Source organism: Copidosoma floridanum, unplaced genomic scaffold (genome assembly GCF_036245765.1).
Source record: "Copidosoma floridanum isolate Cflo_tuat_1 unplaced genomic scaffold, Cflo_Japanese_pri ptg000040l, whole genome shotgun sequence".
Taxonomy (NCBI): domain Eukaryota; kingdom Metazoa; phylum Arthropoda; class Insecta; order Hymenoptera; family Encyrtidae; genus Copidosoma; species Copidosoma floridanum.
The window spans coordinates 3,415,302-3,431,162 of NW_028321917.1; the positions used below are offsets into that span (position 1 = coordinate 3,415,302).

At 34.8% G+C, this 15,861-nt stretch overlaps 1 protein-coding gene across 1 annotated transcript in view; it reads right to left on the reverse strand.

Annotated features, from left to right (window-relative positions):
• dpy (fibrillin-like protein dumpy) overlaps nt 1-15,861 on the reverse strand; it is a 294,688-nt gene that overhangs the window by 72,598 nt on the left and 206,229 nt on the right. The window contains 22 exon segments of the mRNA XM_089597931.1: nt 10-309; nt 601-924; nt 1,004-1,303; nt 1,383-1,703; nt 1,788-2,117; nt 2,199-2,504; nt 2,660-2,962; nt 3,053-3,382; nt 3,457-3,771; nt 3,850-4,173; nt 4,297-4,614; nt 5,190-5,498; nt 5,633-5,932; nt 10,849-11,172; nt 11,253-11,564; nt 11,629-11,927; nt 12,011-12,329; nt 12,425-12,742; nt 13,803-14,111; nt 14,196-14,525; nt 14,600-14,905; nt 15,314-15,643. Of these exon segments, the coding sequence (XP_089454057.1) occupies nt 10-309; nt 601-924; nt 1,004-1,303; nt 1,383-1,703; nt 1,788-2,117; nt 2,199-2,504; nt 2,660-2,962; nt 3,053-3,382; nt 3,457-3,771; nt 3,850-4,173; nt 4,297-4,614; nt 5,190-5,498; nt 5,633-5,932; nt 10,849-11,172; nt 11,253-11,564; nt 11,629-11,927; nt 12,011-12,329; nt 12,425-12,742; nt 13,803-14,111; nt 14,196-14,525; nt 14,600-14,905; nt 15,314-15,643 (6,927 nt within the window).

Consider the following 15,861-nt stretch of genomic DNA (forward strand, 5'->3'; position numbering starts at 1 on the left):
TAAGCAAACCTTCAGTAGGTATACACTTCAAAAATGCATTGCCAGTCATATATTTTGGACAACTGCACATTGGTAAATGATTTAAAACTATACATTCTGCATTTGATGCGCATATACCAATGCAAGGATTTGTACATTTGTTACGTATGCACGCTTTGTCATGTGTACACTCATTATTGTGAACGCATTCTGGACGGCAAATTTCGTATGGATTACCGTTAAATTCAGGTAGACATAAGCAAATTCCATTATGACATTGTGCATTTATTCCACAAGGATAATGATAACATTTATTTTCAAGAACAGTTGCTATAATCACAAGTATATTTATTAATTGTATGGATTTTTATTCTTGTATGAGGCTGTATCTTTGGTTGTATAATTATATATTTTATGTTTAATGTAATAAGCAGAAACTGTGCAATTGAATACGTGTTGAAAACATTATTATGAAATTATGAATCATGCCACAAAAATGTGTATTAATATCTTCTCGAACACGTCTTTATGACTAATTAGTCATAAAGCTTGTAGCAAAAAAAATATTTTTAATAAATTCAAGTTAATAGTTTGGTTGCTTGTATGTTATTTAATACTTACATTCTTGATACGGTTTGATGTGGCAACTAGTAAATGGATCGCCAGTGTAGCCGTCTAGGCACATACAATTAGGTGTATGGTTTACTACAGAGCAGTGAGCACTCAAGCCACATGAACTGGGACAAGGATCTCTACATTTTTCTCTGATACATGCTTTATTGCTAGTGCAATCTGAATTGATTGAGCATTGTGGCCGACAGTTTGGTGGCATACCAATATAATTTTCAATACATGTACAAATTAGCCTATCACCAAGTACTTTACACAGTGCATTAGGTCCACAAGGGGATGGAATGCATAAATCTTTATTAAATTCGGGTTTAACTACACAGAAAACATTAATTTAGAATCATTATTTGTTTAATGTAAGAGTAAAAATTAATTACACATAGTTGGAGTTTACCGATGAGTTCATAACAATTCCTGAATGGATCACCAGTCATGCCATTTGGACAAATGCAAATTGGACTATGATCGATGACTTTGCATTGAGCATTAATGCCACACGTTCCTACACAAACATCCTTGCATCTCTGATCAATACAAGCTAACTCTGCATTACATTCTGAGTTTAAAATACACTCTGGCCTACAGTTTGGAGGACTGCCACTGAATTCTGGTCGACATGTACAAACTACTTGACCATTATTTTCATGACACATGCTATTAGGTCCACAAGGAGATGGATTACAGGGATTGCTGACTTCAGCTGTCGTTGTTAAAACAGTTTAATCCAACATCGGTTATTAGGAACTTTTAATTGAACACTATTGTATACTTACGTTCATTATACATTTCAAAAGTACATTGCGTATATGGGTTTCCAGTGTAACCTGGCATGCATGTACAAAGAGGAAAATGATTGACAACTTGACACACTGCACTTATTCCACATCGACCTATACATGGATCTTGGCATTTAAATCGAATGCAAGCCAAATTTGCTAAACAGTCAAAATCTCCTATGCACTCTGGACGGCAGATCTCGTAAGGGTTTCCAATATAGTCAGGTAAGCATGAACAAGAACCAACAGCAGCATTGTTTTCTTTGCAAACTGCATTTATTCCGCAAGGTGAAGGCTCACAAGGTTGAGAGGGATGTACTAAAATTTAAGGATATTTGTAAAAGTATTTTAAATTGTAGAACGACAAATCGATAGATTTATACGTATGCTAAACTTTCTTACATTGGTTTTTGGTACATTCTATGAAGGGATCACCGTTTAAGCCATTGAAACAAGTACATGATGGAATGTGATTTACTACCCGACATTCAGTATTTTTTCCACACGAATTAGGACAAGGATCTTGACATTTTTTATTAATGCAACTGAAATCTAAGTCACAATCATCATTATTTATACATTCTGGCTTACAGTTTGGTGGAGAGCCAATAAATTGTGGAATGCAAGAGCATAAATAACCGGCTTCATCATTTGTCACTTGACATAGTGAATTTGGACCGCATGGTGATGGTGTACACGAATCTTTTGTATCTGAAGGAGAGATTTTGACAGCTAAAATAATAGTAAAAATGACTAACAAAGTAATGAAGTGCATTACAGTAAAAAGAAAAAAAATTTAAGTAATTGGCTTACGTTTTGGTTGACATCGGACGAACGGGTCACCTGTAAATTTTGGTAAACAGCTACAAATAGGATTGTGATTGATGACTTGACATTGGGCAAAAACTCCGCATGCTCCTATGCATGGATCTCCACATTTTTTATTGATACAAGCTTGACTTTGAGAACATTCAGAGCTTATAAGACACTCAGGCCGACAAGATGGAGGACTACCAATAAAACTAGGTGCACATGAACAAACAGCCTGTTGATTATTTTCTCGGCATATACTGTTAGGACCGCAAGGTGATGGCAAACATGGATTTGTTATATCTGGAGCTGCAATAACATTTATCGGTAATCATATTGTTTAAAATAAATAATCTAGTAGTGTTTTAATTATTTTAAATAATAAATTTTCATAACACAAATGTTTGGCGTTGGGTGATATAAGCATTTTGATTACCTTATCAATATTTAAAAAAAAAATTTACCTGTAAATTTAGTACAAGATAAAAAAGCATTTCCCGTTGTACCATCAGAACAACTACATATAGGTATATGTTTATAAACTGTGCAATCAGCATTATCAGCACATACTCCAGAACATGGATCTTTACATTTTCTTTTGATGCAAGCTTCATTGAATGGGCAATCCGAATTTTGAGCACATTCAGGTCGACATTCAACATACGGATTGCCTAAATATTCTGTGGCACATGTACAAATGCCATCTTTGCACTCTGCATTTAGTCCACATGGTGATGAATTACAGAAATCATTTATGCTTGGTTGAACTATAAGCATTAAATAAAAAAAAAAGATAACATCGTCAGGTTTTTAATCATTGAGCCATCTTTGATTACAAAAGTCGAAAAAAGTCTTACTTTCCAATGGTTGTGGGACACAATTCGAAAATGCGTCTCCAGTATATCGTTCAGGACATGTGCAAACTGGTATGTGATTTATTGCTGTACATTTAGCTTGTAAACCACAAGAACCTGGGCAAGGATCTCCACACTTTCCTCTTATACAAGCTAAATTGCTAATACATTCAGAGTTAATGATACATTCTGGCCGACAGTTAGGTGGAGAACCAATATAATTATCTAAGCAAGTGCAAGCAGGAACACCCCTGATATTTTGACATGTGGCAAATAAACCGCATGGCGAAGGTAAACAAGGATCAGTTGACTGATATATTATCATTTCTGGACCTGATAATTAAAATGAATAGCTCATTAAATTTATCCAGCTTATATTAATAAGTAAGTATTAGACTTTTACTTACGAGAAAATTCAGAGCACACTGTAAACGGGTCTCCAGTAAAACCGTTTTTGCAACTACAAATGGGACTGTGATTTATAACATTACATTTTGAATTTGCACCACATAAGTTTGGACAAGGGTCTGTGCATTTTTTATTTATGCATGCCATATTTGTAGGACATTCTGAGCTAACAGTACATTCAGGTCTACAGAAAGGGGGAGAGCCAATGAATGATGCCAAACAAGTACAAGCAGCTTGCCCATCAAAATCACGGCATTTACTATTGGAACCACATGGTGATGGACTACATGGATTTGAAGGAATTGCAGTATCAACTGTAATAAGAATAAAGCTTATACATTTTTTTCATGATTTAATTGCATTTATATTAGTTCACAAAACAGTTGAATTACAATCTTTATTGAGTGTACAAAGACGGAAAGGATCACCACTATAGTTTGTATGGCAGATACAAGTTGGCAAATGATTTATAACATGGCACAAAGCATTTTGACCGCAAGCTCCTAGACAAGGATTTTGGCATTTTAACCGAATGCAAGCTCTATCAGATGGACAATCTGTATTAATGACACAATCTGGTCTACACCCTTCGTAGGGATTTCCAATGTAGTCTTGTGAACAAATGCAAGCTCCTACTCCATTTTGATCACGACAAATTGCATTTGAGCCACAAGGTGAAGGTATGCATGGTGTTCTTGGAATTGATGTGTCAAAAACTACAATATCAATGCAAAATGTTTTAAAAAATTTCAAATAAAAATTTTTTTAGTGGAAAAATAATTAGTGTAAAATTTTTCAGTGTTAATAAAAAAGAAAATAAATGACTAAACATTCCTCACTTGGTTGAATTGTGCATTGTGTAAATGGATCTCCGGTGTATCCTATGGGGCACATGCACATGGGTGTGTGACTAACGACTCGACATTCAGCTGAAGATCCACAGGATCCTGGACAAGGGTCTCGGCACTTTTGATTAATACATGCTAACTGATTGGAGCAGTCATTGTTATTTGTGCATTCAGGTCGACAATACGGGGGAAATCCTCTGAATTCTGGTAAACACGAACATGATGGTATATTGTTTATTACTTGACATTCTGAATTAGGACCACAAAGTGTAGAGGTGCAAGAATTTTCAGTTGGTTTTTGTTGAACAGCTGGGAGTAGAAAAAGATTTAGATTACTGTTAGCTATTTAATGAAAATATTTCATTTGTTTTTAAGGTGCTTTGCACTGAAGAGGTGGCCCATCTAGTGATAGTTTTATAAAATCTACTCTTGTTATAAAAAATTTCATATCTCTTGGATGTAAAAGAGTTGAAAACATCATGTAATACACTTCTATTTTAGATTTCTTACTACTTTACAGTTAAAATTTCTTGTAGAAGAAGACGTACGAATTTATTGAAAATTAATTAAAAGATTTCCGAAACTTTTATAACGAAGAAGAAAGTTTGTGATTCGTAGAAAATAAATTTTTTTGCTAACAATCTTTAAAACAGGGCAGCAAGCTCAAAGCTGCTTTTATAATAAGACACCGACTTTGAGACAAGAATGCACATATGATTTTATCGGATTTTGGAAAGTTTTTTCTATAAAACTAAATGCATAATTGATTTCATGTTTATAAAAAGTGTGTATTGGTACGTAATCTATCGATAAAAAAATTTACAAAAAAATCCACAAAAATTGACTTTTAGGGCAAAGCATCTTAAGGTTATATTATTGCTTACGTATTGGGCTGCATAAAATGAATGGATCGCCGGTTAAATCATCCGAACAACTGCATATTGGATTATGATTAACAACGTGACAGACAGAATTGATGCCACAAGTTCCACGACAAGGATCAATACATTTTTGATTATTACAAGCTCGATTTAAAAGACAATCTGAGCTCAAAATACATTCAGATCTACAATTTGGTGGAGTGCCTAAATATCCAGAAACGCAGGAACATATTGCTTGTTTGTTCATAACACGACATTGACTATTGGATCCACATGGTGATGGCTTACATGGATCTTTTAGTGTTATAATTTCTATAAAACGGATATTGATAAAAGTAGGTTTTATTGTTATAATTATTATTATTATTATTACTATGACTTTTATTATTACTCTTATTATCAATGGTATTGTTTTTATTCGTGAATAGTTTAAAAAATTTTAATACCTTGGTCTGAATTGCATGCTATAAATGCATTTCCAAACATACCAGTACGACAAGTGCATGTTGGAATATGATTTACTACTGTACATAAAGCGTTTTGTCCACAAATGCTAATACATGGATCAGTACATTTTTTCCTGATACATGCTCGATTTCGTTGACAATCTGAATTCATAATACACTCTGGACGACAGCCAATGTACGGGTCACCATGATAATCAGGTAAACAGACACAGGCATTATTTATGCAAACAGTATTTGAACCACAGTTAGTACATGGATCATTTGGACGTTTTGTAATACCTAACAAAAAAACGTATGTAACTAACAAAAAGAAACGAATATTATTTGTCTTAACATTAACTTGAAATCAGTTTCCATTGCAAGCGTCATGAAAGTATTTTTGATGTGAAACATCTTGTGGCGGGCAGTGAACAGCCGCGTGAAGGGAAATATGCAACGAAAAGTCTGGTTCGCTCCTCCGTTGCTGTTCACCCGACCACTGAGCAGTCCTCTCTCTCTCTCTCTAAATGTATACATGCAAAAAAAATGCTAGCTCTCAAAGCCTGTTTGCATACGCTACCAGTGTTCAATTGACGCTAGGGCTCTTACTGCATGATTATTTGGATCTGCTTGCGCCAAAGATCGTTTCGTACGGGCACAAATAGGTGTTGAGCTGCCATAACACAACGATAAGTATGTCGGAAGATATATTTCGGATGTGTACAGCGCGCCATAGCGGTGAGCTATTAAAGCTTGTTAGGAAGAGCTGCGAAAGCCGGCTGATTGGGCTTCCACAGCACAATGTCAAAGTTCAATGTGCAGGCTGCTTCTCAAAGCTTCCAAGTTCTTAACTTTGGTCTCTAATATTCATTGTTATTTTTGAAATGTGATTCCTTAAAAGGCTTTCAGAATTTTAAAAATTATGTGTACATAAAAAAATTATATAAATACATAATTGATAATTGCTAAGTCGTAAATTTTTTGATTTATTTAATGAAGAGGCTATAAATTTGGCAATTACAGGCTTTGAGAGCTAGCATTTTTTTTTCGTTTACATACGGTAGAACTTATATATATATATATATATATATATATATATATATATATATATATATATATATATATATATACTATATATGTGTATAAATGGTAACTACATAACTATTGACGTGTGTATATAGCCTTTGAGTCTCACATGTGCTTTTTCACCACGCAATGCTCCTCGAGGAGGGTCTAGGCAACCTTCTCGCAGCAAAAATTGCCTAATTTCCCCCTACCCCCTCCCAGTAATGGGAGGCCTCCCATCCCTTTTCTTGTCCCTTTCCCCAGTGCTAAGTGCCCATAGTAATGCCCTTATTAAAGGAGCCGGACGTATAGCACTATAATATAACAAAAAAAAGTATATAGCCTTTTTCATATTAAAGTGACCGAACAGAAATGGAAGTCAGTTGCCTCTCTAGTTCGTGAGGCCCTACTTAGGCAGCCTACTGAGGGCACACGTAGGTGCGTCAGGAGGTGTGCGTCAGGTACTGATTAGGCAGCCTACATAACCTACCTTTATCTTATCTCTCGAATTGTATATACAGTTGTATCAGTTATAGTTGCAGTGTAAACTGTACCGTAAAATTATACATTGCTACACAAGTTACAAGTATTTTCCATTGAGTCCTATTAAAATAATTAATAAGCGTTCTTATACATAAATATGAGACTGACAAAATCAATCGACATTAAATTCGTTGTCAACTAAACAAAGTTTCTCAAAGTACCGAATTAGAAACAATAGTTGTTGCTTAAAAAAATTTCAATAAAAACTATTTAATTTAAAAACCGTACTAAGATTATAAAATTTTTACATCTAACAGTTTGCACACTGTCATTTAGATGTCCACCATCAAGTCAAGTTCATCTGTCATTCAATTAAGTCAATATGTTTTTGTATGAAAAAAAAAAAATCTGCAGTGTGAGCACTTAATTTGTATTCATTACTTGGTTATTATTTTACAGTTTCTCAGAGTTAACTCACGAATCATATGTTCATATTGTTAACTTGATATCAATTGTAAATGAGTAATATTTTTAAGGTTACATTTATATCTTCATTCACATAAAATTTTACTTATCTTAGGATTAGATTTTTGTAATTATTACACGTGATCAACAATACCGTGATGAAAAATTTTCATGAAGAAATTAAATATGATTCGTTTGAAATGAAACATGACTTTTGTTCAATTATAATGCAATGTGTATTCTCATATGTACATATCTATATTCATCGATTGAAAGGTGCGGTTATGTTACATCAATGGAGGCAGCCTACTTAGGGCCTACCAAACGCCTCCTGACGCTGCCAACGTAGGACCGTTCAGTTGGCTAAAGATGCAGCCTAAGTAGGCCCTACTGATCGCCCACTTATAATTTCTGTTCGGGTGTACTATTGTGTACTAACCGTATATCACGTATATACAGCTATAGCTGTATAGAAGTGTGTGTGTGTGTGTATATATCACGGAGGGAAAAATCATGGAGCTAACGCTTAGCGGCGATGGAAGTGCCCCCCCTTTTTTGAACCTATGTGATTGGCTCATGACGCGTGTGCCTTTAACGCATGTAAGCTATAGCCCACAAGCATAAGCGCTAGGCCCAAAGCAAACGCATAAAGGCACTGGCTTTTTTCCATCGTGCTTATGCGTTTTCGGGAGAGAGGGGATACCGCCCTATAATCAGCTATAGTGCGTAGCAGACAAGAAGTGTATACGTATCTACCTATACAGACCGCTATATAGAACGGTATCCCCTCTCTCCCGAAAACGCATAAGCACGATGGAAAAAAAGCCAGTGCCTTTATGCGTTTGCTTTGGGCCTAGCGCTTATGCTTGTGGGCTATAGCTTACATGCGTTAAAGGCACACGCGTCATGAGCCAATCACATAGGTTAAAAAAAGGGGGGGCACTTCCATCGTCGCTAAGCGTTAGCTCCATGATTTTTCCCTCCGTGATACATATATTTATATTGCTTTACGTCTGGCTCCTATAAAGGGCACTACTCTGGGCACTTAGCACTTGGGAGAAGGACGGGAAGAGAGATTGGAGGCCTCCCATTAATGGAAGAGGGGTAGGAAAAAATTAGGCAATTATGCTGCGAGAAGGTTGCTTAAACCCTCCTTCGAGAAGTATTGCGTGGTGAAAAAGCACATGTAAAAATTTACAGAGGTACTTGTCCGAAAAAGTCGCTCTCGCCAGGAATCGAATCGCAGTCTCCCGCGTGTAGACCCACGACCTAGCTGACTGAGCCACCGCGAGCTTATATATATATATAGTGAGCACATATTATATACATATATTTATGTTGGAAAAATTTTCAAATTTTTTCGACTCCGAGAATCGAACCCCCAAATTTCGGATTGGTAGTCAGGGACCTTATCCGTTATGCATCACGCAAATCTGATTTCTGTTCTTCTGCTTATATATGGATACCAATCGAGAAACTTCTGAGTTAGAAAATTGATCGATAATTCGGCGTTTTTTATATAATATGTAATTCAGCCCACTAATGGCGAATAAAATAGTTATAATTATTTTTAAGTGGTCGAATAAAGTTAAAATCGTGTTTAAAAGTTCATTTTGCTTATATCTGATGACGGTTTGAGATGCAAAAAAAAATAAAAATACCAGCGTTTAGGGCAAACAATTTTTTATCAACAAGCACTTTTTTTTTGTTTTGACAAGTGCAAAATCTTAAGAAAAAAAATTAAAAATGCATTTTGGCAGTACCTGTAAGAGTAAGATAGAAAGAGCCATTTATCGTCTCCTGTCGTGGGCTCTCTCTCTCTATCATCATCATCTCTAGTGGGATTCCAAAAGGTCACGTGACTCTCGTGGTATATATAGTCACTTGGGGGAAAAATAACACAGGCCTTATGGGTGCAATTCTAATTTAATTTTTTTTACACGTTCAACGATTGTAATACGATAAAAGCCTTTCCATAACATATTTTTGAGGAGATGACAATACCTTAGCTATTTTTTCCCAACTCAATTAGTTTTTTGCAGCTTAAAACTTTCCTTCGAAAGTGCGAAAACGCACATTTAACCTGTCCAAAGTTCTCTCGTTCCCGACTATGTATAGGAAAACAAGCAGGATTTTGGTAAGGTTAAATATGCGTTTTCGCACTTTTAAAGGAAAGTCTTAAGCTGCAAAAGACTAATTGAGTTAGGAAAAAATAGCTGAGGTGTTGTCATCTCTTCCAAAATATTTTATTGAAAGGTTTTTATCGTATTACAATCGTTGAACGTGTAAAAAAAATAAAAATAGAATTGCACCCATAAGGCCTGTGTTATTTTTCCACCAAGTGACTACATATATAGCGAGAGTCACGTGACCTTTTGGAATTCCAATTGTACTCATACAGGTATACCTATTGGCCCTTTTCATTGCTTTTGTCAATTTTGCATTTGTAGAAAACGATGAATTAATTTTAAAATTAGTCATATTTTTTCATCACTTCTTAAAAATTGCTTCTTGGTGAATATGATTATTTTAAAATATGAAAATTTAACCACAATTCAAAGTTTTTCCGGAATCTTTCAATTCTGTTCACTCAATTCCTGCATGTTTATCCGTTTTTAGTAAGGAGCCAAGGATGCTCGTGCACGTGCACAATTACGTACAGGTATCCAAAAAAAGACAGAGAGGAGAGAGACAGAAAGAAGTACACATGAATGTACTGTTAAACATATGTATGTACCTGTGTGTTGGTAGGTAGTTTAGATACTATTACCATATACTGTTAATTAATAAACAAATTGTAACATAATTTATAATTAAATAATGAAATTTTAACACAATTATTTTTTATTCGATTTTTCCTAACGTATAATATTTACTGATAAAAACGCATATTCGTAAACAAACTGTCTTTTTAATATAAAATTGAAATTATTTAGGGTAAAAAAAATGAATACTTTTTTATCATAGCCAATTAAATATCATCGATATCAATCACGTATTCTTTGATGTTTCACATCCGTCGGGGTCCCGAGACCCACACCTGGTTTTTTTACACCTTATGCATATGTTATGCGTATATCTGGAATCGACACTATCTCTTGTTTAGTACGAATTAAAAGTGTAAAAATATGAACTTGTTAAGGGCACTATTAAAGACTGAAATTATTGTTTTTAAGCATTAACATTCACACATTAAATCTTACTTATTTGAGGTTGCAAGTAACACCCAGAAAATGCGTCTCCTGTATGTCCTTCTGGACAGCTACAAAGTGGTATATGATTGAGAACATTACAGTTTGCGTTAAGCCCACAAGATCCCAGACAAGGATCCCTGCATTTATTTTGAAGACATGCTTGATTGCTAGAACAGTCTGAATGAATTGTACATTCCAACCTACAGTTTGGTGGCAATCCAAGATACGTAGACAAACAAGTGCAAGATGCTTGATCATTTATAACTTTACATTCGGAGTATGGACCACATGGCGAGAGTGTACAAGGATTACTTTTTGATATCTCTGATTGAGCTGGGTGGAATCAACAATAGTTTGTATTTTATACTGTTAATTTTAGGAAATTATTTATTTTAGAGTTAATTTTATTTTACTTGGCACTTTGAAGCAGTGTGAAAATGGATCTCCTGAAAAACCTATTTTACAATAACAAATAGGGCTATGATTAATAGTTTCACATCTTGAATTTGTTCCACAAATTTCTGGACAAGGATCCACACATTTTTTATTCACACAAGCTTTATTCATAGGGCATTCAGAGCTGACACTACATTCTGGTCTGCAATTTGGAGGTGAACCAATGTAGTCTAATAAACAAGTGCAAACAGGTTGCTCATTAACAACACGACATCGACTATTTGGTCCACAAGGTGATGGATCGCAAGGACTTCTAGATGGTTCAGAATCTAAAAAAGTGTATTTTTTAAATTATATTGTGAACACATTTAGAATGGCAAAAAATTGTTCTACCTAGTTGCTTAAGTGTACAATAAGTAAATGGATTTCCAGTGTATCCTGATGAACAAGAACATATTGGAATATGATTAATAACTTGACATTCTGCATTCTTTCCACAAAATCCAGGACAAGGATCCTTGCACTTGTTATTAATGCAAGCCAAATGTGATAAGCAGTCTGAATTGACAATACATTCTGGACGACATACTTCATATGGGTTACCAAAATAATCAGAAATACAAGTACAAGACCCTATTCCATTTTGCTCTCTGCAAATTGCATTTGATCCACATGGGTTTGGCTGACATGGACTTATAAGTATATGTTGTACTACAAAACATAACATAAATATATAATGACTAAACTTCATATAAAGTTGAATTTAATCGTTTACTTGCCAGTACTTATAGGACTGCATAGAATAAATGGATCACCACTATACGACGCAATGCAAGTACACATTGGAGTATGGCTGACAACATAACAATTAGTATTTCTACCACAAGAACCTATACAAGGATCTTGACATCTCTGATTCACACAAGCTAACTGACTAGGGCATTCTCCATTACTGATACACTGAGGTCTACAGTTTGGTGGACTTCCGATGAATTTAGATAAACAAGCACAAAAAGGAGAGTTATTTAAAACCTTACACTGAGAATTAGGACCACAAGGTGACGGTTGACAAAAATTTTGGGAAACCTGAGTTTCTTTAATCACTAAAAAATAGGATTATTATAGTGTTCAGAATAGTTCTGTATAGCAATAAAATAATTATATAGTGCATAATAATGATTCCTAAAACCCTGATACTTACAAATAGGACGACAATGTACAAAAGGATTCCCTGTGTATCGTATAGGGCAAGTACAAATCGGATTATGGTTTATAACTTCGCAATTTGCACTAATTCCACAGCTTCCCAGGCATGGATCAATACATTTTTGATTACTGCAAGCTTCATGCTGCAGACAGTCAGTGCTAACTATGCACTCGGGTCGACATGTTGGAGGATTTCCTAAGTATCCTCTGACACATGTGCACACTGCTAGACCATATATAGGTCGGCACTCACTATTAGAACCACAAGGCGATTGTGTGCAAGGGTTTATTGCAGACTCAGCTAGTGTAAAAAAGAGTTATAGTGTGACTGTCACAATGTTATTGATCGCTATGTTATTTATCCAACTACATACATATTTTGTAATAAGATTGGTAAATAGTCTGAAATTTACTCATTTTCTTACCACGGGCGCAAAGTGTAACTGCCGCTTTGCGCCCTCGGGTCACACTTTGCGGCCTTGTAATCACTTTGGGCCCACGGGCAGAAAAGTTTTTTGCACCCTCCGGGCCCAAAGTACTTTTCTGCTCTAGGGCCCAAAGTGATTTTCTGGGCACAATTTTGTGCCCGTGGACACACTTTGCGCCCTCGGTAAGAAAAACATTATACACGACTCCAGCACCCCTTCGGGCGCTCATGTTTGTACTTTGTGCCCTAGTGACGTAACGTACCATTTAATGTGAAAACAAATAAAATTCATACAAAAATATTGTTAAAAACATGTAATAGTTTCTGAGACAAAAATATAACTAGTTTAGTCTCCTTAAGTATTATACTAAACATCAATTTTACCAGTTTGCACACTTATGGCAAAAAAAACTTCAATATAAAAAATTGGGTGTCAATACAGATTGCATGCACAATTGAAAATTCATCAATATTTTTTTAAATTTAAGATTCTTAAGTAAGCTAGTAATAAAACATTTCTTCTATCTTAAGTAAAGTGATGGTCATAAAATCGTAAAGTAATATTCACTGTTGAACATAAGCATCTTTTTTTAGGTATAAGAACTCAATTTTGAAAATGACTCGGTCCAAAGATGCTATTATAAACTTACTTCTAACTTTATTGAATGATTTACTTGTTTTTTTAAGGTTTTGCCTACGATTACTTTTTTAGGTTAGGTCATATACATATATACTGAAAACTACATCAAAGATTTTTTTATCAGTATACAAAAAAAAATTTTGAACAAAAGAAAATTAAAAAGATTTTTAGAAAACTGAAGAAGTCTTGAAAATTGTATTAAATTTTAAAAAATTGTGATTTGTCTAGCAGAAGGTTTTTTTTTATTATGTATGTAGATGAACATATTATCATGGAAAATTGAAAAATATATACTTGGCATAGGAACACATTGACTAAATGCATTTCCTGTCATTCCATCAGGACAACTACACATCGGTATGTGATTGTTGACAGTACATAAAGCATTTGTAGCACAGGCTTCATGGCAGGGGTCTTGACATTTTCTTCGTGAACAAGCACGATTTTGTGTACAATCAGAATTCAAAATACATTCAGGACGGCATGATACATATGGATCTCCTCTGAATTCTGGCAAACAACTGCACACCCCATCAGAACAAACAGCATTTGCACCACAGGGTGATAGATTACACTTATCGGTATCATTAAAAGGATTGTATGCTAGAATAATTCATACATGTTTAAAAAATATTTACTCCTAATACCAGCAAATTTTAGCATGTTTCATAAAGAATAATGTCTTACTTATAGGTTCTTGCACATTGCATTGTGTAAATGGATTCCCGGTATATCCTTGAGGACACGTACAAATGGGAATATGGTTAACTACAGAACATATTGCAACTGCTCCGCATGATCCCGGGCATGGATCAAGACATTTAAAATTCATGCATGTCTGATCGCTGGGGCATTCTGAGTTAATGGAGCACTCAGGTCTACAATTTGGTGGCTGACCAATATAATTTTTATTACATGAACATGCAGATACTCCATTGATGTTGTTGCACTCAGCATTGTTGCCGCAAGGTGAAGGAACACAAGGATCAGAAGAAATTTGAGTAATAACTTGAGGTACTAAAAATACAATAGTTCCAGTATTTTTTAGAATATCTACCACAAAGATGAAGATTTTAGGATAAGAATCTTACATAAAAGAGGTAAGCATTTAGTGAATGGATTTCCGGTATATCCTGTTTTACAAGTACAAATTGGACTGTGATTAACAACAATGCAATCAGTGTCAATTCCACATGGGTTAGGGCATGGATCAATACATTTTTGATCTTCACAAGCTAAACTTGAAGCACATTCTGTACTTGTAATACATTCAGGTCTGCAGTCAGGTGGGCTGCCTATGTATGATGGCAAACAAGAGCATATGGCTTGTCCGTTTATTTGCTGACATTGACTGTTTCGTCCACAAGGTGTTGGAGAGCAAACGTTTTTAATTACAGCTGATAATAAATATTAAAAATAAAGCTTAAAAATTTCAACAGATAGTGTATGAATCAAAAAATTTTATTTTATTTGGCAAATTACTCCATTGTAAAAAGTGGTATCATTGAGATTTTGTCGCATTAAATAATGTATCGTGTACTTGAAAATTTAGAATAATGAGTTTACTTTCAAATTTTTTAGAGCTCAAACAAATGTATCATTTCGATACATTTTTTTTATTTTGAAATTTTAGAATTTAATACTCAAGAATAATATTTCAGGTAGCAGAAGAGTTTATTGGTGATAAGATAATTTTTCCAAGATTATAAATTTCTCATTTTAGATTTTCCAAACTCATATACGTAAACAATCACAAATTTTTCATAAGAAAAAAAATGGAATAGTAATATTTCGTGTTCACTTACTGATATTTACAGTAACTGAACAATATGTGAAAGGATCTCCTGTGTATCCTGGACGACATGAACAAGAAGGTAAATGGTTAACAGTAATGCAACCAGCGTTTTGACCGCAAGCGCCAGGACAGGGATCACGGCATTTTTTCTGTACACAGCTTAAGTTAGATGAGCAGTCAGAGTTGAAGATACATTCTGGCCTACAGCTATCATAAGGGTTTCCAAAATAGTCTTGTATGCATGTACAGGATCCAACATTGTTCTGTTCTTTACATTCAGCATTAGCACCGCAAGGTGAGGGAGTACATGGTCTAATCACTTCTTGGATTGGGAGCTCAGCTAAAATTGTAATATCGCACCAGTTAAACGGATACTGCATAGCAAATCAGTAAGAACAGTAAGCTGGTCAAAGACTGTTTATTTAATGTAGCTGATATGAATGCTTACTAATTATGGTAAAACATTTTTAAAATTTATGTAATTGTAATATTAGTTTTAAATAATTGAATGACAACGTATCTAGAAAGAATTACAGCTCAGATAACGTAAGATACCAT